This window comes from Camelus ferus, chromosome X (assembly GCF_009834535.1).
Source record: "Camelus ferus isolate YT-003-E chromosome X, BCGSAC_Cfer_1.0, whole genome shotgun sequence".
In the NCBI taxonomy this organism is placed as follows: Eukaryota; Metazoa; Chordata; class Mammalia; order Artiodactyla; family Camelidae; genus Camelus; species Camelus ferus.
In genome coordinates, this window is record NC_045732.1 from 48,085,051 (window position 1) to 48,111,650 (window position 26,600).

The 26,600-nt window shown below is 36.8% G+C and overlaps 1 protein-coding gene and 1 non-coding gene across 4 annotated transcripts in view; both read right to left on the reverse strand.

Annotated features, from left to right (window-relative positions):
- HDAC8 (histone deacetylase 8) overlaps nucleotides 1-26,600 on the reverse strand; it is a 178,548-nt gene that overhangs the window by 61,834 nt on the left and 90,114 nt on the right. Inside the window, exon 10 of one of the 3 annotated variants that reach the window (XM_032474365.1) lies at nucleotides 23,588-25,687. The exons of the other annotated variants lie outside the window; for them this stretch is intronic. Coding sequence (XP_032330256.1) covers nucleotides 25,634-25,687 — 54 coding nt within the window. The 3' untranslated portion in view covers nucleotides 23,588-25,633. Of the gene's footprint in view, nucleotides 1-23,587; nucleotides 25,688-26,600 lie in introns of those variants that run through there. 3 annotated transcript variants of the gene reach the window in all.
- TRNAA-AGC lies at nucleotides 5,538-5,609 on the reverse strand. The gene has a single exon. It is a non-coding gene; the product is annotated as a tRNA-Ala (tRNA).

A 26,600-nucleotide genomic window follows, 5' to 3' on the forward strand; every position in this document is an offset into this window, starting at 1 on the left:
GTGCTGTCAACCACACCAGGCAATCTGGGAATTCCACCTTCCCCTCAGAGGCTTTCCCTTGGAGCACTCCAATCTGGACTGTTTAATTTCTAGGCCTTTTGCGTAGCTGGTATGGGAGATCTTCCCTTCCCTATCATCCTGAGAAATCCTTGCTGTTCTCTCCTGTACTGGATCCTCTGTTTCCTTGATCATATGCCTTCCTCTTTTCAGATTTATTGCCCTCATTTTGTTGGGCACCTACTCCAAGAGTCCTGAACTTGCATGTCTGAAAATGTCTGTATTCTATCTTTGCAATTGATTGGTTGTTTGGTTGGGTATAGAATTCCAGGCCCTATGTCTTCAAGCTTTCATTATTGTTTATAAGACGTCCAAAGCCATTGTGATTTTGACCTGAAAGTTTTCTCCCTGGAAGCCTTAAAAGGCCTTTAGGATAATCTCTTTTCCCCTTTGTTCTAAAGTTTTATGATATGTCTTGAGATCTGTTTTTCCTTCATGGTTCTGGGCAACCAGTGGGCCCCGTCAGTCTGGAAAGTTATGTCCTTAGGTTTGGCGTACATTTTCTTTTATTATTTCTTTGATAATTTCCTCCCCTTAATTTTCTTCTCAGAAATTACTCTTTATTGGATGTTGGGCCTCATGGATTAATTCTCTACTTTTCTTATTTTTCTCTTTTCTATTTCTCATCTCCATACCTTTTAATTCTGTTTTCTTAGGGATTTCTTCAACTATGTCTTCCAACATCTTGTTGAATTTTTAAAAACCACTTTAGCCATTTCAAATGGTTCAGTTCAGTGGCATTAAGTACATTCACCATGAGGCATTTCCAGAACTTTTTCATCATCTTAAACATAAACTATGTACCTGTTAAACAATAACTGCCTATTTCTCCCTCCCCCTAGCCACTGGTAAACTCTCAACCCACTTTCTGTCTCTATGAATTTGCCTATTCTGAGTACCTCATATAAGTGGATTCATACAATGCTTGCCATTTTGTATCTGGCTTATTTCACTTAGCATAATGTTTTTAAGGTTGATCCATGTTGTAGTATGTATTAGAATTTAATTTCTTTTAAAGGCTGAATAATATTCCATTGTATGTAAATACCATGTTTATTTTTCCACTTATTTTTTGATGTATATTTGGGTTGTTTCTACCTTTTGGCTTTTCAAAATAATGCTGTAATAACATTGATATACAAGTATCTGCTGTCAGTTATTTTGGAAATATACCTAGAGGTAGAATTGCTGGATCATATGGTAGTTCTATGTTTAACTTTTAGGGGAACCATGAAGCTGTTTTCCACAGTAGCTGCACAGTTTTACCCATCAGCAGGGCACAAAGGTTCCATTTTTCTCACATCCTCACCAACACTTGTTATTTTCCATTTTAAAAATAACAGCTGTCTTAATGGGTATTAAGTGGTAACTCAGTGTGGTTTCTTAACATTTTAAAGTTGACTTTTCCTTGATTTGGCATTTGCCTGATTGCTGTAAACCTTTGACTGTTTCCCAGAGTTTTGACCAAGTTGTTTCTGACAGTTTCTGTTTGTTTTTCTATGTTTCTGTGGAGTGATGGGAGTTTGGCATTGCCTCCTCCATCATTTTTGATATGGTCTATCTTGGTATATGTTCCATGGGTGCTTGAAAAGAATGTATATTCTGCTCTTATTGGGTGAAGTGTTCTATAAATGTCAATTAGATCCTCTTGTTTGATGGTGGTGTTGAGTTCTTCTTTATCTTTCCTGATTTTCTGTCTAGTTGTTCTAGCACACCCCTCATAGGAACAGATAAAATTAACATCTTCCTCCCAATGAAGATCAGAGAACTTAAGGCAGCTTAGAGAAGGATGTAAGCAGGGGTTTCTGTGACTTTCCAGGAGACTCATCTCTTTCTGTTGTAGGTCTGCCCGTGCTGCTTCATCTTCCACTATTCCCTCAGATGCCCTCCAGACATAGTAAACTATTTATAGTTCCCCCAAACCCTGTGTTCTTTTCCTTCTCTCTGGCTTTGTACATGCAATCACTTTTCCTGAAATGTCCTCCATCTTGAGTACCTTTAAAGAGTCAGCTCAAATATTACTTCCCTTGTGAAGCTTTTGCTGATCACCTAGAACAACTTGAATATATCTTTCTTTGGAAGTTAATTTACCATGAAGTTAATCATAAATCTTCAAAGTCCCTCACTTGGAAAGACCCTTTCCAAGGTCCTGGGAAGGGCCCTAACATTATTTTTATAAGGCTATATATATATTTCTAATTTGCAGAGTAAGATATTTAACCATATTCAGTTAAGACTTTTCTCCAGCCTGACTCTTCCTCCACCTTGTGAAGGGTGGCACTGGAGTGGCTAAGAGGAAGTTGAGTTGTAGACAGATTTAGCTTGGGTTTAGTGGGATATATTTATATGATTTGCAATAACGTATGTGTATTGTTAATTTATTGCTAATGGTATAGGAATGGCTTCAGGAATGCTCCCATAAGCCAATGTCTTGACTCATTCAGCATCTTTACACAAAAAAGACAGAGCCAGAGGTAGTATAGTGATACACATATACTCTAAAGTGCCTGTTCTTAGACATGGGTAGCAGAGGAGAAACAAAGTTTGAAATGTATAAAGTCCAAAGTTAGTCTATCTAATCCATCTAATCATCATATTTAAATTTTAAGTGGAGGATTGTATTTTTAATGATGCCTAGTCAAAATGAAAGTCTTCCCTTTTCAAAAATATAGTCAATACAGCATATACAAGTATAAATAAATCAATATTTCTCTTTTTTCATGGAAATCATGCAAAATAAAATGTATCAAAATTCCTGTTTTTGAAGAGTCCAAACCTCCTAGCAGTATTACAAATAGTGAGTACAGCTGTGTGTATAGTCACCTGTTTTATGAATCTCATCTGCTATGGACTGAATTATGCCTCACCCCCCAAAATTCATATGCTGCAGTCCTAATACTCAATGTGTCAGTATTTGGAGATAGGGCCTTTAGAAGGTAATTAAGGTTAAATGAGATCCTAAGTGTAGGGTCCTGATCCCCTTGGATTGGTGGCCTTATAAGAAGCAGAAGCGAGAGAGCTCTTTCTCCCTCTCTGTGTGCACTAAGAGAAAAGGCCATGAAAGGCTCTCACCAGAAACTGAACTCTGCTGGACCTTGATCTGGGACCTGAAGCCTCCAGAATGATGGGAAATAAGTTTCTGTTGTTAAAGTCATTGTTTCTGTGGTATTTTGTTATTGAAATCTGGGCACATGAATACACCATCTATCAGTAATAAAAAACAAATATTGACCAAACACACTAGAGGAGTGATTAAATTATCTTTCTATTCTTTCTATTGAAAATGACATTACAGAAGCATATGCAGCCAAAAAAATGTAGGAAAAAAATACTAGAGCTTCATCATGCGTTTAATTAATAAAACACATGTTAGAATGGTTTTGGATTTTGTGATGTCTGTAGTACACTTCAGGTTTTTCAAATTTGTAAGCTGTTTTAGTTTCTTTTATAATTCTAAATATTCACTTGCACCTAATTCTATATTCATAATTTTATGTTCTTTTCCTTAAATAGCTCCCCCACTCCACCACCAAAAAAAAAAAAAAAAAAAAACCCAAAAAACTATGTAAGCTTCAGGCCTACAAAATCTGGATCCACCAATGACCTCTATAATAGGATTTAAGCCAGTGTTTCCACGTCTGTGGCCTCCCTTTAGATTCTGAATCTTTCCAGAGCAGGAACTTGCTCTTCACTTTTTTTTCTAGTACTCAGAAGAATGCTGACACATAGCAGTCATTTAATAAATGACTGTTGGTTGAACTAATGAACCAACAAATGATTAGAAAGAATAGAGGATGCTTGTTAATTAGTTGAGGAAGTGAGTAGTCTGGAAGATTGGCTTGGGGGATTTAAGAGAATAAACATGGAGGCAAGAGCAAAGTGGTCAAAGTGACCAAAGAAGGCTAGTTCCTTTTTAAAAATGATTATTAACCTTCCAGTCTAAGGTCTCCAGGAGTAAGAAAGGGATGCCCACTGATACAATGAATGGGTCACAAAAGAAACCAATCCTCTAGCTTCAAAATGAGGTAACAGGGATCTACTCTCTTGCCCAAGTATCTTCCTGGACCCTCCCTTGCTCCCCTCTACTATTCACTCACTAGCTGTGCAACCTTGGAGCCAATCAGCTAGCTCTTTAAGATAAAGTTTCCTCTTCTATCAATGTAGATAAATACCTCATGAGGTTGTGAGGGTTAAATGAAATGAGACCTGTGAAAACCTCGAGCATAGTTCCTGGCATATAATAGGTGCTCAATGTTAAGTTTCCTTTTTTGTTTTTAATGCTTCTTTTCAGTGAGGTCTGCTAATTCCCTTTACAGAAGCGGAGTCTCTTCACCTCCCTAGATCTCATCCCTCTGCTGTACTCCTCTAAGGAGAAATTGTTTCCTTCACCACCTTGGAAGAAATTCTATCTCCTTCTGAGGCTATTCTTCCTCCCCTGGAAGTTTTTTTCCTGGTTATAAAAAAGTCCTAAAGTTTACAAGGCCAATGTGTGATCTGGCAGGAAATGTAGATATTTTTCATGTTAATAGCAAAAGGACAAGGAGTCCGGTTCCAATTTGTACAGACATTTTGTTACCTTGGCATGTGCTTAGAGCAGAAGCAAGAAAGCAGCATTTACCTGAAGGTCTCTACAATGCAATTTTAATGAATTCCTCTGATTTTATTAAATAGTGCAATCTGAAGAGGTATTAGGCACAAAGCAGCCTAATACCGGTAAATTCCCAGTGCCTGAGTCTACTCCCTACCATGTTCCTGCGGGGATGAGGCTGAGATGCTAGCTCCATATCACTGCCAGCAAGTCTCATTTCCAAAGGTCTACTTCCTGGAGGTGCATGCCAGTGAAGTAACTGTGGGATACTATTCCAGAAATGGAGAGCTGCCAGCTGCAAAGGTCAGGAATGAGCTCAATGCAGCTAAATGCTTTTGGGCCCATGAAGTCAGCACAGCTGCCCTGGAGGCTGCCCGTTCTCTTCAGAAGTGAGCGAGATTCAAATTGAAAAATGTCTTCATGTGGTAGGCATGCGTGTGGATCGGAGCAAATGAAGATTAAAACGGGCAGTGGGGCCTCACATAGTAAGCAGTCAAGAACTGAAGGTGAAAAGCCAGTGAGAGGAGGTTGCTGTTCCCTGCCACTGTCCTCTCCAGCGGCTGCAGCCTTCAGCACCTGCTTTGCCCAGGTGCAGACGGGTGGGCTTGGAGGCTCTTTCTTTCTGTTTCCGTTTTGCCAGTGGTTGACAGCTCTATCAGTTGTAGGAATTAGCGCTTCAAAATTGTTGTGAAGACAAAAATTGTTGTGAACATATTAAGGAAATAGTTTCAGTTTATAAAAACCAAGAAAAATTGCATACAGATAGAACGCCGTTTCCAGACATTGACTTCTTTCCTCTTTTTCAATGTCAATTATCTACGTCTATTTTTAAGGTTTTATTCTGCGTTGGGGGGAAGGTAATTAGGTTTGTTTGTTTGTTTGTTTATTTAAATGGAGGTACTGGGGATTGAACCCAGGACCTCATGCATGCTAAGCATGAGCTCTACCACTGAGCTATACTCCCCCATCTATGTCTATTTTTATCTTTTTTCCTTTCCCTTCATTCTAGGGAAAGGGTTATTTTGTATCCTGTTTAGGAGTAAACCACTAACCTGGGCTCAGGATTTTACCTCTCCTGGATCCTTGAACTCTTAAGGACTACCTTTCAATCACCTTCAATACCTCTCACTTCATTCCGTACTTCTCAGTTAACAGACCCACACAGGTCACTTTCCTTCAACAAACACCGTCTCTTGAACCTGTTGCCCCTTGGAATCCTGTCTAGGAAAATAAAAGCCAAAGCTTCTCATCTGTTTCCCCTTAAAGGGTCATATCCCCATTTCCTGCTACTTTCTTTCAAGCAACATTAGAACTAAAAGTTGGTTTCTGAACAGCTTTGTGGGAAAGCCTTCCCTCACTTCATTAGGTACTATTCGTTACACCTTCACTGGGTCCCCATAGTCCTGAGTTCATCCTGCTCTAATCGGACTTAGCAACGAAACTGTAATTTCTCTGTTTACATTGTATTGTTATTTACCTCTTCGTATTTGTGTCACTTTTTGCTAATCCGTGAGTCCCTAAAAGGAAGTGAAGTGACCTTGATTGTGGTGTCACCAGAAAAGACTGTTTCATGATCAGTGCCCAATAAGTGTTGAATGGGAGAGAAGGGGGCTAACAGCTATCGACCCATGACCATGTGCCAGTTTTTCTGTGAGCTGTCATTATACTTACTTCACACATAAGAAAACAGAAGTTTATAGAGTTCAAGGAACTTGTCTAAACTCATATAACTCTTCCATATTAGAGCTGTAATTCAAATTCCAGGATGTCTGATTTTAACATCTATATCCTTTCTACCATGTTGCCTCCAATATCTTACACTTTGAGTCCAAGTTCTAGTCTTACCAATTTTCTTGTGCCTTCACCCCACTCTCTGCTTTCTGACCTCACAAAGACACCCCAGTGCCCTGATCCTTATTGTCCCCTGGTTTGCCTGTCCCCCTTTTGCCCCACATCCAGCCTAGATGACACAATTATAATCTTGAACCCTCTTTCACCGTCACCTTCAACTTCTGTCCCTTTGTCCCATCTGTCTGGAATTGTCTCCACTCCACATCAGCCCCCACAGTGTGCCTTCTCTGTTCTGTCACTATTGAAGAAAACTGCACCCCTGGAGAGACTGGTATCACCAATCTAGGGTTTCCAACTTCAGATGCACTGTGTGGACTTCTTCATGATATTTTTGCCTGTCTCTGGTCAGCTCCTGGTCAGTTCCTTCTCCCAGTCTTCTCAATTACTGCTCCAATATTTACCACATTCCCCAACCCTGCTACTTGACCACTCATCCCTTCATTCTTGGACATTTAGGACAGTTCTGTGTTTTTGCTATCATAAAAAAAGCTAAGGTGAATCTCTTTATATATATTACTTTCTTCACTCGAGATTTTCTCTTAAATGGCAAGCTTCTGGAAAGAGTTAGCCCTACCTGTTGGTGTCATTTCCTTTACCTTCTATTCACCACTCAATCTACTCTGGTCTGGCCTCTGGCTCTTCCATTCATTGACGTTCTTCTCATCAAGGCAACCAACAGCCTCCATTTTGTCAAATTCAGATTCATACTTGGAAGTCCTTATCTTATTGGACCTCTCAGCTGTATCTGATACATCTCAGAATTCTCTCCATCTTTTAAACTTTCAACTTCTGTTTTCCACAATCCTATTTTGGTTTTCCTCCTTATAATTTTAGCTAATATTTACTGTGTGTTTATCAGGCACTCTTCTGAGGGCTTTACATTAATTACATGTACATTTAGCCCTCAAACAATTGAGGTTTAGAGAAATGAAGGAACTTGCCCAAAGGCACACAGGTTGGTATGTGGCAGAGCTTGGAGGATCTAACATCATACAGCCTGGATCCACGGTCCATGATTTTAGTCACTGCATTATACTGCTTATCCTTAACATACTTTCTTAGTCTCCTTTGTGACCTCATTTTTGCTGGTCCCTTAAACACTGAAATTCTTCAAGATTCCGTCCTTGGTGCTAATGGTCTCCTTCTTACACACTCCCCATAGGTAATCTCTTCACTCTCTTGGTTTTAACCACGTGCTCTTAATACTCACATCTATATGCAATTGTGACTTTATCTCCTGGACTTCAGACTCTTATATTCAATTGCATCTTGGTCAGATCCACTTAGGTGTTCTATTGGCACCTGGTACTCATGTAAAACTTCGCTCATCTCCTTCTGGGTTCAACATGCAGTAACATTATCCAGTCATCCACACCAGAAAACACGGTGACATCCTACATTTCTCTTTCTCCTTTACCCTCAGATTCCAATTGATCATTGAGTTGTGCTAATTCTGTCTCCTAAAAGTTTCTTAAATCTTTCCCTTGTCTTCATCCCTACCTCAAACTCTCTTTATCAGTTGCCTGGTGTATTGCAACAGTCTCCAGCCTGGCTCTCTCAACTCTATCCTGAGTCATCTCATCAAAACACAGATCTGACCACGTCACTGCCCTTCCCTGACTCAGAACTGCCAACAGGTACATTCTCAGTTCTTTAGCATGACAGTTACAGCTTTCTGTGGTTAAAAGCCTGGGCTCTGGAGTTAAACTGCCTGCTCTGAATCTCAGCTGTAATGTTGTGCAACTTTGGGTAAGGTACCCCATCTCCTTCTGTCTCAGTTTCCATATTTGTATTATAATTCTGAGGATTACATGATATAGCCCTGCAAGGTACTTTGAACACTGCCTGGCATATAACAAGTGCACAGTAATTGTTAGCTATTGTCAGTGTTATTTTCTAGTCTCATCTCCTCCCATTCCCTGCCTTCAAGTTTTTGTTCTAGCAATATGGCATTGTTTATAATTCCCTAAAGGCATCATGCTGTTTCAGGGCTGGGTGCCTCTCTACTGCTGTTTCCTTAATCTCCTGTGCTTTGACACACTTACATGCTTGGCTAATTCTCAGCTCAGTCCTTAGCCAGACATCATCATCAGGAACCCTCCTTGACCCCCATGCCTCTGCCCCAGTCAGACTAACTTGCTCTCTTCTGTGATTTTATAGACTCTGTGCACGCCTCTAACTTAGCATTTAACACAGTGAATTGAAGTTGTCTAGGTCTTGCCTGTATCCCTTGCTGGACTGCAAGTTCTTTGAGCAACAGGGATGTATCCTTTATTTCTTTGTACCCTTGGCAATTAGCACTGCGCCCAGCATACAGTAGGTGCTTGTTGAATGGAAATGCTTCCCTTCTCACTGAATAATTACTTAGAGATCCACCTTTGTGGCTCAGTTGACCAGGAAAAGAATGTATTTCTTTCTCTTTTACCACGCTGGTATTTTATTTTTCCCATTTCAAAAAATCCCACCACCATCCAATTAAACGTTTGAGGCAAACACCTTGATTCCTCCATTTCCCTCACCCTTGCCCTGACATCTTATGTCAGTTCCATCTCCAAAATATGTCATTCTTTCCCTCTCCACTGCTGTCAACATCATCTCTTAACCAGTGTTGACCTCCTAACTGGTCTCTATACTTGCATTCACATGACCCACCCTCCACTCCACATCACAGCCAGAGTAGTTTTAAAATGTACATCAGAGGGAGGATATAGCTTAGTGGTAGAGCACATGCTTAGCATGCATAAGATCCTGGGTTCAATCCCCAATAACTCCACTGGAAAAAAAATGTACATCAAATCCTGACACCTCACCTAGTTAAAAGCCTTCAGTGGCTTCCCACTCTATTAAGGATGAGATCCAACTTCTCACCATGGTCTACAGGGCACTGCAGGGTTTGGCCCCTGCCTATTCCACCTCCTACCCCTTGCCCCTCATTCACTAGCACTAGTTGCAGTAGCCTTCTTCCAGTACCCAGAAGACACCAAGCTCTTCCTTGCATTAGGGTCTTTCCACATGGTTGCCTACTCTGCCTGGAACTCTTGTCCTCCAGCTGTTTTTTTTTTTTTTTAACCTGGCTGGCTTTTCCCACTCTTCAAGATCTAGCCTTAAATATCACATTATCCGAGAGGCCTTTCCTAGTGAACCTGTCTAAATCTTTTTGTTAGTCTCTCCCTCTGCACACTGTGTGCTTCCATCATGGTTCTTATCACAGTTCATAATTATTTTCACTTATTTTTGACTTGTTCGGTAGCCTGTCTTCCTCACTGGGTTGCACATTCCATGATGTATTTGGAGCCCCAGCATCTGGCACAGTGTCTGGCACCTTGTAAGCATGCAATAAATATTCCTTGAATGACTGAATGACTCTATAAGTCAATTATCCAATCAATAACACAGGAGGGCTCTATGAGCTTTCCTTTTGGTCTCTTAGATAAGAAAACCTTTACAACTTCGGGGAGCAATTTAATTGTTGAGATGAATCATCTTGCTCAACCCAGTTGGGAAGTATTGTAGGGGATCTTAATCAAGCATGAAAAGGAAATGCTTTTTCAAAGTCTGGATGTTAGGCCCTTTCTGCTTGTGAGTGACTCAGGAGTGATGACTGGAAAGGCTACAAACCAGCAGTCCTCAGCAGGGGGTGATTTCGCCTCCCCCCCGAGGGACATCTGGCCAATGTTTGGGTCATTCTCAGTGGCCAAAACTGGGACATGTGTAGCGGGGAGGGTATAGCTCAAGTGGTAGAGTGCATACTTTGTACGCACAAGGTCCTGGGTTCAATCCCCAGCACCTCTAAAAAAATAAAATAAAACCTAATTACCTGTCCCACATACACACACAAAAAAGGGAGATGCAGAGAGTCTGCTACTGGCATCTGGTGAGTGGAGGGCAGGGATGCTGCTCGCATCCTATAGCACACAGGACAGCACCTCCACCCCACCTCCCTGAGAAAGAATTATACCCTAAGACAAGTTAATAGAGCTGAGGCTGAAAAACCAAGAGAGCAACAGGACTAACATCTACTTTATGAAATATAACGGAATGGTCAAATACAGGTGTCAGTGTTCTAGAGGATTTGTAAAACTCAATAATGGAGGCATTAATAAGCTCTCTTGTTTCCTAAGATTTATTTCTGCTCTTTAGAGCAGGTTTCTGTTTGTTTGTTTTAAACAAAAGAGTCCATTGATGGGCTGTCAGAAATTGCTGAATGCTCTGAAATTGTATCCAAAATTGTGTAATTGTAAGCATTTACCTGGGAGGAGGGGCCATCAGATTCTCAAAAGGATCCATGACCACCAAAAGATGAAAAAGCCACTGGTATGGAAACACCTTTGTGTTGTCTGGACTGTGCTTTAAAAAAAAAGTCATGTTTTGTAGAATATTAGTTCTGCAAAATACTTAGAAATATGTATCCTGGAGGGGTGTCTTTCAGAGCTGCCTTGGGAGGCAGGTAAATGTGGTGCAAGCTCAGTCTGCTTTCTTCCTAGTTTGGGGACAATACAGGTTTCCCTGGGCTGTTAGAAGACCATGTGAGGTCACTTATTTAAGCCCTGCTAAAGTAAGTGTTAGGCTCGCAGCAGGTGCTCAATAAATCTTAGTTTGCTTCCTTCTTATAAGGTTATTGTGAGGATTGAATAAAATAAGGCTTTGAAAACTAAATGAAATAATGCATGTGGCATACTGTCTGTTCAGAAATAGATGTTTAATCAATGTTTACTTTTCTCCCTTGTATTCTTTTTAATAAAACCCTGGCTCTCATCCTTGAAAGTAGAGAAGATGGATAAGCCCAAAATCTTAAAAATTTGAGATTCAGTCTTGGCTCTGCTGTTTTATTAGCTGATCCTAGCCAAGTTACTTGGTGAGCCTTATTTTTCTCATAGGGGGATAATGCTTGCATCCCAGGGTGGCTAAGAGACATAAATGAGATAATATACATAAAGGGCCTAGCATATGGATATACTTACATGGATTATAACTGGTCACTACTAAATGTTAAGTTCTTTTCTCATTCAGACTGTTCCCAGATTCTACCTCTATGAAACTTTTCTGCAATAGAAGGATAGTTTGCTGAATGCCTAGTACTATGAACTTATCTAAGTATAAAACTCAAATATAAAATTTCTAGTATTTGTCTTAACTCATACTCACATTTGTTGACATGAAATGAAAATATTTCATTTAGATAGGTTTTTAATATTTTGTTCCATGAGCTCTGTGTCAGCAAGGGCTGTTAGGCTAAATCCATATAGCATCAAACACGGTAGCACCATATTCAGTTTCTTGGTTTTTTAAACATTTATTTGGCACTTACTGAGTACCAAATTCTCAGCATTTAGGAACTAAGAAGAAACATGTCTCTGCTTGTGAAGCTTACCAATAGTTCTGACATTAACAATAATAATATCTAAAATTTACTTTATATTGTTTACATATCGTATATTAGTAATATATTTATACACATCACTTATAAATATCAGTCACTGTTCTAAGCATTTTATCTAGACCAATACATTTAATCCTCACAATAATCCCTATTTTATTTTATTTTTTTGAGTAAAGGTAGTTTTATTTAGACAGATACACATTACATAGAGTGTAGGCTGTTTTAAAAGGTGAGAGAAAGGCCACACAAGGTGTGGGGGTTGGGTGCTCAGGTTAAAGTAAAAGTAGGTACACACTCCATAGACAGAGTTCAGGCCATCTCCAAAGATAAGAGAGTGAGAGAAATGGCCAATAATCCCCATTTTATAGGTGAGGAAACTGAGGTACAGACAAATAATTTGCTCAACTTGTCTAGTATGTATTGTTAGTACGATCACTCCCTGGAGCTGGTCAATGAAAGTAGGTCTATCTGATAAATATATTTATTTAATTTTTAGGTTTTAATTTGAATACTTATTCACATTTCTAAAGAAGTCATACATACATGGTAAAAACTTCAAAAGGTACCAAAAGATACACAATGAAAAGTAAGTCCTGATTTCTGGATTCTGTAATGATAGAGCAGCTTCAATCAGAGTAACCATCATGGTAAGTTGAAGGTATTAGAGCGCATCCAAAACCAGGCAGAAACCAGAGGGAATTCAACATTTTAAAGAAGGGAACTATGCTGGGTAAGACCCATTAGTTACATATATTTTGTGTGGTATGTGGTAGAGCTGAAGCAGAAAGCTGCAGGCTTTATAGCTTGAGAATTCAGAGCATAGAGTTCAGAGTTCCCAAAGTCTCATAATATAAGAAACAAAATCTCCAGGATCAAATAAAATTTCACTCATCATACCAAGAATCAAGAAAGTCTCAATTGAATGAGAAAAGACAATCAATAGATGTTAACACCAAGATGACACATATGTAAGAATGACCTGATAAGGATTTTAAGACAGCCATCATAATGTTTCAGGAGCAATTAGAAGCATTCAGAAGCATGCTAGAAACAAAATGAAAAAATAGAAAGTAACAACAAAGAAACAGAAAACATAAAGAATGGAAATTTTAGTACTGAAAAATATAGTAACCAAAACCAAAACCAAAAAAAATTTATTGGATGGGCTTAATAGAAAAATGGAGATGACAGAGAAAGGAATCAGTGAAATTGAAAGTAGAGCAATAGAAATTACCAATCTGAACAACAGAGAGAGAGATAATAGACTGAAAAATAATGAACAGAGACTTAGGGTTCTGTTGGACAAGAACAAAAGATCAAACATTTGTGTCATCAGACTTCCAGGAGGTGAAGAAAAAGAAGGTGGCATTTAAAAGATATTCAAAGAAATAATGGCTGAAATGTCCTCAAGTTTGGTGAAAGATATAATCCTACAGATTCAAGAAACTGTGTGAATTCAAACAGGATAAACCCAAAGGAATCCATTCCAAGTCACATCACAAACAAATATCTGAAGGATAAACAAACAACAACAACAACAACAGCAACAACAACAACAACACCTAAACCAAAACCAAAACCAAGACCTTGAAAGCAGAGAGAAATGATACATCATTTTACATTCCTACCGATATGGGAACAATGACTCAAACAACAGTGGATTTCTCATCAGAAACCATGGAGGCCAGAAGGAAAAGGCCCTTTTTTTAAGAGCTGAAAGAAAAGACTTGCCAACTCAGAATTCTATAGCCAGTGAAAATATCCTTAAGGAGTGAAAGAGAAATCAAGACATTCTCAGATAAAGGAAAATAAAAAGAATTTGTCTTCATCTGACATGCCCTAAAAGAATGGCTAAAGGGAGTTCTTCAAAAAGAAAGGAAATGATAAAAGACAAAATCTTAGAGCATCAAGGAAAGAAGGACAAAAAAAAGAATAAAAATGTGAGTAAATAAAGCAGAGTTTCCTTCTCATCTTGAGTTTTAAAAATTATGTTTGATGATTGAAATAAAAGCTATAAAACTGTCTGATGTGGTTCTCAATGTATGCAGAGGAAAATTTAAGATATTATATTAGAGAGGAAGGTAAAGGAACGTAAAGGCAGGTAAGGTTTCCATAGCTCACTCAAAGTGGCAAAATGTTGATACCAATAGACTGTAATAAGTTATAGATAATTTAATACCTAAAGTGATAAATAAAAAATCTATACAAAAACACTCAAAAACACTATAGAGAAATAAAAGTGACATTAAAAGATGTTCAAGTAATTCACAGGAAGACAGGAAGGAAAAACAGGGAACACAGAGAAAACAAATAATAAACTGGCAGATTTAAGCCCTAACATATCAATAACTACATTAAAGGCAAATGGTCTAATCACACCAACTAAAAGACAAAGATTGGCAGAATTGATTAAAAAACATAACCCAATAATATCCTGTCTACAAGAAAGTCACTTCAAATATAGTGATATAGAGAAACTGAAATAAAAATGATGGGGAAATATGTACTGTGTAAATAGTAATAAAAAGCAAGCATGAGTGTAAGTTTCTTAAAGAAGCAAGCCTATACCATATGATCCAGAAATTGCATTCCTGGGCATTGATCCCAGAGATATGAAAAATTACATTCAAACAACTATACACGAATCTTTAATTTTCATAGCCAAATTTGGAAACAATGCAGATGTTCTTCAATAAATAATGGTTAAACAACTATGGTATATCTAAACCATGGAATAGTATTCAGCAATAAAAGGGAATGAGTTATTTATTCATGAAACCACTTGGACAGATCTCAAGGGATTATTCTAAGTGAAAAAGCCAATCTCAAAAGGTCACATACTACGTAATTTCATTTATAGCACATTCTCTAAATGAAAAAAGCTATGGACATGAGGATTAGTGGCTTCAGGGATTAGAAATGGGGGAGGGGGAAAGAAGGAGGTAGCTGTGGTTATAAAGGAGTAGCACAAGGGGGGTCTTTGTGGTGGAATAGTTCTGTATCCTGACTGTGGTAGTGGTTACATCAATCTATACATATGATAAAGTTGCAAAGGACTAAACACGCACACGCATGAGTTAATGCATGTAAAACTGGTGAAATCTGAATAAGGTGTTTGGATTGTATCAATGTCAATTTCCTGGTTTTGAGATTATACTATAGATATATAAGATGTTACCATTAGGAAAAACTGAGTGAAGGGTACATGGGACCTCACTGTACTATTTTTGCAATTGTTTGTGGATATAAAACCATTTCAAAATGAAGAAGTTTAAAAAAAAACATTGGATGAGATGGGATAAAAAATTCAGTGGATGGGATTAATAGCAGATTGAATATTAAAGAATAAGGAATTAGTAAACTTGAAGATAGATCAGTGGAAATCAAGCAAATTGAAGCATAGAGATAAAATACTGGAAGAAAAATGAGCATTTCAGTGACTTGTAGGACAGTATCAATCAATCCAACGCATATGAAACTGGTGTCCCAGAAAGACAGGAGAGAGAGAACGGGGGAAAAAACAGTGAAGAAATACCAGCTGATAATTTTCCAAATTATATGCAAAACTGCAACCCACAGATACAGGAACTCAGGGAATCCCAAACAGGATAAATACAGACAAAACTACACTCAAGCACATCATGGTCAAAATTCTGAAAACCAAAGACAAATTTATAAAGACAGCCAAAGAAATAAGGCATATTATACAATGGAAGAGAAACAGTGATAAGACTGACTTTCCATCAGAAACAATGGAGGCCAGAAGAAAATAAAAACTGCCAATCTAGAATTTTATATCTAGCAAAAAGTTCATTCAAAAATGAAGGCAGAAAAAAATTGAGAGCTGATAAGTAAAGGGATTCTGCTTCTGGCTATGGAGGGAGAGGAGGATATAGAATTACTGTTTCTTCAGAAATAAGTGGAAAATTGACAAAATATATGAAACATGTATTTTTAGAAATTGAGCAATATGCAACACAAGATACTGATCTGAAAGAAAAGGGATACAAATGAGGTGAGCCCTACCATCACCACAGCTTTCTGCCTGGAGGTAACCCCTGGACTGTGATAGAGGGGTGGGAACCAAACAGAGCCTAGCAATCTCCAAGTAAAGACAGAGATTGTAGTTCAGAAAGGTCAAGGCAGTTAGAAATTGTGGGCATGGAGCTAAGTCAAAAAAAGAGTAATAGAAATGCACATAGAGGTCCCCTTGGGTCTTTTGATGAATACCAATATGAAAACTTCACAAAGACAATCCAGAAAAAATTTCAGGGAAACAATTGCTAAGGAGTTGTAAAATTAACACTTCCTGGACTTCACACAGTGCCAAAGTGGAGAGACTGCAATGAATACATGGGGCCTAAGTAGAGACTTCAGAGGAGCAGTGCCTTCAAAATGGGCTAAACTAGTCCTAGAGTAAAGGCTACTCAAGATTCACTGTAAGTGTACTTATAATTAAACCTCAAAAGGATCAAACTGATCCATAAGGACTTGTCTATCAGAAAACAATACAAATCTCTAAATTAATACAAAAAAATCCAGCACTCAACAATGCAAAATTCATGATGTTAGATATCCAATTAAAAAATTACTAAACACACAAGGAAGCAGGAAAATGTGATCTAAAACCCAGAGAAAATCAGTCATCAGAAACAGACTGAGAAATGTCAGAGATAATGAATGACTAGACGAGGACCTGAAGACAACTATTATAAATGTGCTATATATGTTCAAGGATGTAAAGAAAATATGAACACAATGAGGAGAGAAATGGCAAAACATTTTTTTCCTGGTTATCATTTAAAATGTTTTTTTGGAAAGTATTCTTAAAAGTAAAAATTCTAGAGATGAAAGATACAATATTTAAAGGAAATTTTCACTGAATGGGATTAACAGCAGAAGAAAAGATCAATGAATTTGAAGGCAAAGCAATAAAAACTCTACAAAATTGCAGAGAATCACAAAGAGAAATAAAAGACTGATAAAAAAAAAGTAAAATAGGGTTGCAGTGACCTGTTGGACAATAAAATTGATCTAACAGGTTTAATTGGAGTCACATAAGTAGAGGAGAAAAAGAAAAGACAGAAAATAAATGATAGCTGAAATATTTCTGAATTTGATGAAAACTATAAACCTTCAGGTCCTAGAAGCTCAAAGAATGCCAAAAAGGATAAACATAAAGAAAACCACCGCAGGGCAAACTAATCAAGCTGCTGAAAACTAATCACACAGAGAAAAGTTAAAAGCAGCCAGGGGGAAAAAAAGCACATATTATGCAAAGGAATAAAACAAATAATGATTAAAGACTTCTCATGAGGAAATGTGCAAGCAAGAAAACAATGTATTGGTATCTTCAAAGTTCTGAAAGAAAACAAAGTATCAGCTTAGAACTCTATACCCAGTGAAAATATCTTTCAAAAACAAAGACAAAATAAAGGCTTTTCAAACAAAAACTGAAAGAATTTGTTGCTAGCAGACCTATACCATAAGAAAAATTAACGGTAGTTCCTTAGGTAGAATGTAACTTTTACTAGATGGAAACCTGGATCTACACAAAGGATTGAAAAGTGCTGGAAAGGGTAAATATAAAAGATGGTTTTTTACTCATCTTTAAATTTCTTTAAATGACAGTTTAAGGCAATGTTGGGAGCAATAGGTGCAGTGGTGGTTGTATATAAGCTGACTGCAAAGGAGAGCCATTGAAGACCATGGAGCAGTGAGGAAGGCTGTCAGCCTGGTGGCAGAATAAATGGATCAACAACGTCCAGCCAAAAGGTGGCACAGCCCAGCTCGGGGTATAGGAGGTGTGGTCCAGAGCTGCTAATAGGTACATTCTAGACTGAGCATTGTATCCCTTGGTTGGTATGAGTAGCTATCTAGTCTCCCTGCACCTCCTGCTGGGGCCCATACAGAGGGTACCCCTACCATGAGACCTCCTGCCTGGTAGGTCTCTGGGTCTTTTCTTCTATCTCTTCATTTAAGCTTCTCAGTTCTCTTCTCCAAAGTTCTGGCACCATGACCAGTGCCTGTACTCCCTAACCACAAGAGGGTCATGGAAAATGTATCCTTAGTCATATCTACTATAATCTCTATAACTTTATGTTTGTTTAGTAAATCATTATTTTGAAATCCCAGACCTCTAATTCCACTTAGATAGAAACATAACAAGAATATGGATGGCTGGCTTAATAAAGGGAGATTAAAAGACTTGCTTTGTCAAACCAGAGTTGCAACATCTAAGTTTAAAGAAGGTGAAAAAGATGAAGCTGAGGTATTGGTGAGATCTCTCTGACTCATGGAAGAAAGACACTTACTTCAAAAATGTGGGGTGAAATTATAAGCAATAAATGAAAAAATGATTAAAATTATCTTTATATATCATTAATTTACCTTATAGTGTCTTATCTACAGAATATTTTCATATAGTTTCAAAATAATTCACTATTTAAATTGTGGCATCATTTTCAGACCATTCATTCATAGTTAAAGGGAAAGAAATTGAGTATTTAAGTGTAGATATGATGAGCTTACTAAAAAGCAAAAAATTGTTTGTTAGAGATTTTCAAACTAGAAATGAAAAAGTCACTGGAGCATCTTATGTGTAAGTTATTGCACTGCATGGGCTGGAGAAATGCACACAATAGCTCAGAGACTAGTGAAGCCTTAGACAGTTGACACTGCTTAATGCCCACTGGATGAAAAGTCAGTAAAATAACTCATAGCACTGCCTCTTTACAATGGCACATTAACTTGTTTCTTTAAACATTTAGCTCTAAACCTGAAGATGTAATTGTTTTTTCTTTTGTTTACTTTTTATTGGATTGCTTATTGTCCTAATATTGCATCTGAGAGTTATTGATGTATTCTGAATAGAACTTCTTTTTTTTAATCAGATATGTTATTTGTAAGTATTTTACCCTAATCTGTGGCTTGTCCTTTTATTCTCTTAACACTAATTTCTATTTCCATTTATTCACTGCTAGTATATAGAAATATAGTTGATTTTTGTATTGATCTTGTACCCTTCAACTGTGCTGCATCTACCTTTTGATTTAGTATGTTCTTCTTTAGGTTTTCTTCTTAGATGACATTTTTTCCCCTATAGGTGGCATATTTACAATATTGACTCTCAACTCCATTCATATGGTATATTTCTTAATTTCTTTAGATCTTCTCTGATTTCTTTCATTAGTTTTCAGCGGAAGACAATTATCTCATTTGCAGAATGGCGCTTTAACTTTAAAAAAAGACAAGTCTACAAATGTGGCTAGACTTGCTGTTTTACCTGTAGTCATATGGTAGCAGCACTAACTAATCTTTGAAGAAGACCATTTTTATGTGAATGGTTGGCAACAATCACCAGTGGTACTAAAATATTGAAAGTGCTCAATAACTTGTTTGAATCACATTATTTCTCTTAGAGCAATTTATATATTTTATATTATATATATATATAAATAAAATGTTTATGGTACAAATGGCATATAAATATAAATAAATAAATAAAGTTTATCCCAGAGCCACTTTATTTTTGCATGGATGTGCAAAAGCAATGGTGGGTAAGACTACTGGTACCACTGGATAAATTAAGGCAGTAGCACCAAAGTTTACCAGCAGTTACTGTATGTTGTATTTCCATGTACTCGCAGCCAAAAAAAAAAAACACAATTTCACTTATGAATGGCCTTGGTGAAGCATTAAAAATGATCAAAACTTGATCCTGGATTTAATATTCTGTGTGACAAAATAGAGGTATGCTAAAAGTGCTTCTGTTATAAACTATACTATGATGGTTGTCTTGAGGAAAAGCACATTTTTTCTTGAAAGAACAACTGTTAGAAAAGCCATGATTAAATACTTGGGTGGTTGGCAAATATTTTCTCAAAAATGAAGTGAGCCTATCGCTTTAGGTTAAACAACTGACATTATTTGCTGCTATGATAATACATACATTTTTGAATGAAAATCAGAATTTTGAAAAACTTCATTCTGCTACTGTAAGCCTGACAGCTTCCCAAAACATAAGCTTTGTTCCAATGAGATCAGCATTGATGTCAGTTAATGTGATTTTCTGATACTGCATAAAATATTTCAACATTTATAATATTTGCATAACTTAGTGAACAATATTTTCCAAGTAATCAATATGTATAAGATAGGTCAAGTATCCCTTCAAAGTACAAGATGACCAATGAATTTTAAATGTAACAGTACATAAAAAGTACATTGATATGTTTTCAGATTCCACACAGCATTAACCTTTAAGAAACGACCATTTGTAGAGTTTTTGTGTAGTATCAAAGAAGACTATCCATAATAACTCGTAAAGGTTATTAAAATACCCTTACCTTTTCCATCTATAGAGCTATGTGAAGCTAGATTTTCTTCATATGCTTTAACAAAAACAGTATCAAAACACATTGAATGTACAAGCAGGTACGAGAAGTCAGCTGTCATCTATTTAGCCAGATGTAATAGAGATGTGTAAAAATGTACAGCATTGCAATTCTTCCCATGAAATTTCTTTTTGTCTTGGAAAATGCAGGGTTTTTAAAATCACAACATGCTATTTGTGCTGACATGTACTGGAATTATTATTCTTATTTTAAATGGGGCAGTAAATATTTTTAAAATTAAAAATATATAATAGATGGTTTAAAGAAGATAATAACAACACATTATGGGGTTTATAACATATGCAAAAGTAAAATATATGACTACAATAGCACGTGGAAGGAAAAGGCAAAAATGAAAGAATACTGTCATAAGGGTGCTATATTACACATGAAGTAGTGTAATACTATTTGAAGGTAGGCCATGAAAAGCCAAAAATGCATACTGTAACCCCCAGAGCAACCACAAAAATTTTAAAACCAAGAGTTATAGCTATTTAGCAAATAAAGAAGATAATTGGAATCCTAAGAAATTATTCATTTATTTCAAAAGAAAGCAGGAAAATAGAAAGTAAGAAACAAAGAACAGATGGGACAAATAGAAAATAGAAGATGAACTGAAACCTGAACATATAAATAATTTATTTAAACATAAGTGGTCTGGGCACCTCAACTAAAAGGCAGAGATTGTAAGACTGAATAAAAAAAAATCATGTCCCAACTATATGCTGTCTACAAGGAATCCAAGTTAAATACGAAGACATAAATAAGTTAAAAGTAAAAGGACAGAAAAAGATATACCACACAAATAATAATCATAAAGAAACAGGTATGACAATATTAAAATCAGACAAGGTAGACTTTAGAACAAGGAATATTACCAGAAGTAAAAAGGGACATTTCATAACAATAAAAGGGTCAATTCATCAAGAAGATATAACAATCCTAAGTGTGTATACATTTAATAACAAAGCTTCAAAAATGCATAAAGCCAAAACTGACGCAACTAAAAGGAAATATAGCCAAATCCAAAATCATGCTTGAGATTTCAGCTCTCTCAGTAATTGACAGAACAAGCAGACAAAAAAATCAGTAGGGATACAGAAGACATAAAACAACACTCTCAACTGACTTGACCTAATTGATAGTGATAGAAAATGCTATCCAATAACAGCAAAATGCATATTCTTTGCAAACTGCATGACACATTCACCAACACAGACCATGTGCTGGACCATGAAACAAATTTCAATAAATACAAAAGGACTGAAATCATGCAAAGTATGTTCTCTGAGCACAAGAAAACTGAGTTAAAATTACTATAAATAGAAAAATATCTGGAAAGTTCTCAAATACTTGGAAAGAAAATTTTAAAAACCCACTCATATAAATAACCCATCAGCCAAAGAAAAGAATTAGAAACAATTTTGAACCAAATGAAAATGAAGAGAATATACCAAAATTTGTGGGAAGGAGCTAAAGCACGGCTTAGATGCAAATTTGCAGTATAAAATGCTTCTATTAAAAAAGAAGAAAGGCTTGAAATCAATGAACTAAGTTTCTACTATAAGAAACTAGACAAGAACTAAAAATCAATACAAAGTAGAAGGAAGGACATAACAAAGATATGAGCAGAAATAATGAAATAGAAAAGAGAAAAATAAAGTCAATGAGACTAAAAGCTCGTTCTTTGAAAAAAAATACAGTTCAATAAATCTGATAAACCATGAACTAAAATGATCGAGAAAAAAGGGAAGAAATTAGCAGTACTAGGAATGAAAGGGGATATCACTATAGCTCCTACAGACTTTAAAACAATAATAAGGGAATATTATGAATGAATGGACAAATTCCTTGAGGACAAACTATCAACATGGGAGCAAGAAGAAATAGAAAATCTGAATAGCCATATAATATTAAAGAAATAGAATTCATAATTTAAAACCTTCTTACAAAGAAAACTCCAGGCTCAAATGTTTTCACTGGTGAAGTCTATCAAACATTTAAGTAAGACACAGTATCAATTTTACATAAACTCTTTCAGAAAACAAGGACTTGGGAATACTTTGTAAGTCATTTTATAAAATCAGTAATGCCCTGATATCAAAACCAAAGACATTACAAGAAAAAAAAAAAAACAAATCAACATTCCTCATCAACATAGATAGAAAATCCTTGACAAAATTTCAACAAACTGTATCCAGCAATATATAAAAAGGATAATATATCATGACCAAGTAGGGTTTATCCCAGGAATGTTAGGTTAGTTTAAGATTTAAAAAAAGCAACAATTAGTGCAATTTACTCTATTAACAGAATAAGAGGATATCACACGATCATTTCACCAGATGAAAAGGCATTTAACAAAATTCAACACTCATTTGTGAGAAAAATTCTCAGTAAATTAGAAATAGGAGGGAACTTCCTCAACCTAATAAAGGACATTAAAGAAAACCCTACAGCTAACCTCACACTTCATAGTGAAAGATTAAGTACTTTCCCCCAGTGATTGGGAATAAGACAAATATGTTCATTCCCACCACTTGTATTCAGAATTGCATTGGAGGGCCCAACCAGTGTAATAAAGCAAGAAAAAAGAAATAAAAGGCATGAAGATTGTAAAGGAATAAGTAAAACTCTCTTTATTCACAGATGACATGTTTGTATACATGGAACATGCTAAGGAATCTACAAAAAAGCTACTAGAGCTAATGTTTAGCAATGTTATATTATTTAAGATATATATTAAAAAATCAATTATATTTGTATTTCTATGTTCTAGCAACAAACAATTGGAAACTGAAATTTAAAATACCATTTATAATAACATCAAAGTCATGAAATACTTAGGGATAAGTTTAACAAAATTTGTGTAAGACCTGTTCACTGAAAAGTATAAATTAAACTTTGAAATTAAAGACTGAAGCAAATGGAAAAATATACCAAATTCATGTATCGAAAGGTAAATATTGTTAAGATGTTATGTCTCCCCAAATCAATCTATGGATTCCGTGCAATCTATAGACTGCAATGCAAGACTGTTTTGCATTAGTAACATACACTTGTAGGTAAATCAACTTAATTCTTTTCAGTGGCTACGTATATTCCCTCATATGAATGGGGCATAAGTTATCTAACCAGTCTGTCAAAAGGAGTCTGGTTAAATAAATATTTTTGGTTCACCAAATATTGTTCATAAACCTACTTTATGATTCAGGTATGTACACATAGCTCATATATCTGTGTATGTGTGTATAATATATATATATATATATATATATATATATATATATATATATATATATATATATATATATATATATATGAATACATGGTATCTTGTAACTGTCTTACTCTATCCTAGGTCATAGGATCCAAATAGTATTACTGGATTACAGAACATTCTTATCTATAGTAGTCCATAAGACTTATTACACAGAGTGGATGATTTGCTAAATTAGCCACATACTGGGCTTTTTTATGGGACCCCATGTTACCTTTGGGCCTTCCCTATGGTGAAGATACTCGGGCCAGTCATATGGATGGGCTCCATTCCTCTCAGCTTTCCCAACTGGGCCCAACCCTTCTTTCAGCTGGGATTGCCTCCTTATTCCATGCCTGGCTGGCCAACCTGGCTCTCCAATTCCTGGGCTGGAACTAACTCCCTGATCAATGGCTTTAGGGCATGACTGGTTTTGCATCTCATGAGGGTTATGACTGAAATCTCACCACTAATCACTTCATTTATTTGCCTTCCCAATTCTCTTCCTTTCACTGGAGATCTTGTGTTTCCCCATGGGTACGTCTATTTCCTATGGCTGGGATATCTGGTACTTCTTGCAAAGAATAGGCAGTTGCTACTGGGGTTAAATTGTTTCCAGAAAAAGGATAGATTATGCTTCCAATACTTCCATCTTAAAAATACAAGTTTTCTACCGTGAATGTTGAGATACTTATTATTCAAACACTCATTTGTGCAGTTGTTCATTCAATGAATGAATATCAGCGAGGTGGGTGGCTAACACTCTGATAAGCACTGAGGGGGAAGGCAGACAACCAAAAACACAGATGACCAAATGAATTGCTACAGACGTGAGGGTTACAGGAGTGTCCTTCAACCTCTTAACAGGTTTGCCTTTCTCAGCTCTCTCCCTTTTGCAGTCTATCTTCTATGCTCTACCAAGTGTGCTTTCGAAAAACCAAAGCTCATGTTTTCACAGGAAAAAAAGTGTAAGTTCTTTAGTGTAGCATTCAAGGCTCTTCATAATCTGGCTCTAATTTCCATTCAAGCCTTAAGCCTTCCCACTTTCTCTCATAAACCCTATGTTCTACTACTATATTAAACTTCTCACTTGTCCCAGGAGGCACTGGATCCTTCCTAGCCTCTATTCCCTCTGCCCAGAATGCCTTTCCCTCTTCTTCATCTGACCAACTCCCAATCAACCTCCAATATTCAGCTGAAAGCCTTGGTGAAACCTTTCCTCTATGCTCCTCATCTGTCCTGGGTTTGAGCACTTTGTCCTGTTGCCTTTATTAGATGTTGAGATTTTTTGAGGGCACTGGGTTTATCTTGTTAGTTTCTGTGTCCCTGAATCCAGGTCTGAATAGGGCCTGGCAAGAAGTAGGGGCCTAATGAAAATTTGTTAAATGAATGAAGGAACAAATGAACGTGAAGGAAGAGCTGAAAGGGCCTTGAAAGAGTCTTGGTATATTTAGGTAAGGGATTTTTTTAAAGACATAGGGTTTTAAACTGGACCTAGGAAGACAGTAGTGAGGTGGGGAAAGGGCATCCGGAGGAGGAGGATTATTATCCTAGGAGACAGCAGAACAAAAGCCCGAGACTGAGAAGGAAGACAGTGAGGGCGTGAGCCAGACTGTAGCTGCCTGCTGCACTGTCCTGACCTTTTCACCGATTAGATTTCTTAATTATATTTTCAGCTCGTGGAGGGCAGAGTATTTTGTATACTTCTTTGTATCCCCTTTTTATTTGATGTACATCTCCACAACCATTGTTCCTACAGTTCTGGGGTTCTCATTTCTGCTCTGTAATGTAATTACCTGTGTATCTACGTGTCTCCCCAGCCTTTATATCCCCATTTATCCTAGGCTGCTTGGGGTAGGGGATGAGGTCTTGGTGTTTCTGTATCTTCTAAGACACCTATAGCATAGTGCCTGGCACACAACGGGTGCTCAGTACATATTTTTTGAGCTACCATCTGTTGATCTGATTACTGAGGACCGCAAGGATATTTGTGTGCAACTGTGTATTGTGGCACGTAACTTATATATGGCTTCACACTGTGTGGGCTATTTTTGGAAATTTTCATTAAAATGTTATCTTATTGTACCTGGAAGACTGTCATTTCAATTTTCTTCTTTGTTCCCTCTTGGATGACTCACATCTCTTAGACCAGAAGGCTATGACAGAAGGGATTCAAAAAGAGTTTGGGCAAATTTATGAATGACAAAGTCATAAATGGCTGGGTATAAGAAGTTGTTAGGTGCATACAAAGGGGAAGGAGAAAATCTGCATTTCAAAAATGCCAACTGTCTGCCAAGAACTGTGTGTTAGGCGTTTGACATTCGTTATATCTCATTTAATCCAGCAGACTACATCAATATAAAGATAGGACATGTCTATCTAGAAGGTCAAGTCCATATCCAGCCAGGCACTCAGCTTCTCCAGGTACCAGAGGAACTATTCATCTTTATTAAGATGTTACCAACCTTTTAACATAGACAAATCTATAGATTTGCATTGTTTCCTAGGAACAGAACACTCATTCTCAATTCAGCCTCCTACAGCTTAAAACTACTTTTGACATAACTTGATCAGTTTTTAAAGTCTCAGTGCTTTAAATTACAATGCAATCTAAGATATTCCCACAGCAATAACAGCGATTATATTTGTTCACAAATGTAATTTGTTCACTTACCTTTATATTTCATAAAGCTTCCAAATACTGAATAGAGCTAAGTCAAGTCAAGAAAAGAAACTTCTATTAACCCTGACACCAGCAAATTGTCTCAAATTACAGCGTGCCTTCTATTTGTATTCTAGACACATTGAGTGGTTTTTCTGAGATACATATTATACCTCATCTGTGCTCTGGAGAAAATTGGAAGGAAATTAGTTTAAGTTGTTTCTAATTTTTAAAAAATAATAGTAACTTGAAAAAGCATAATGCTCCCGAGGGTACATTTTGCATCTTGCAGGAATCAAAATATTATAGCCCAAATACCATCTCCACTCCTTGGGAAATGGCTTGAGAAGGTGGGGCTACAGTCACTGATGCATTATTATAAGTCACACAGTCTAAGGCCTGCAGCT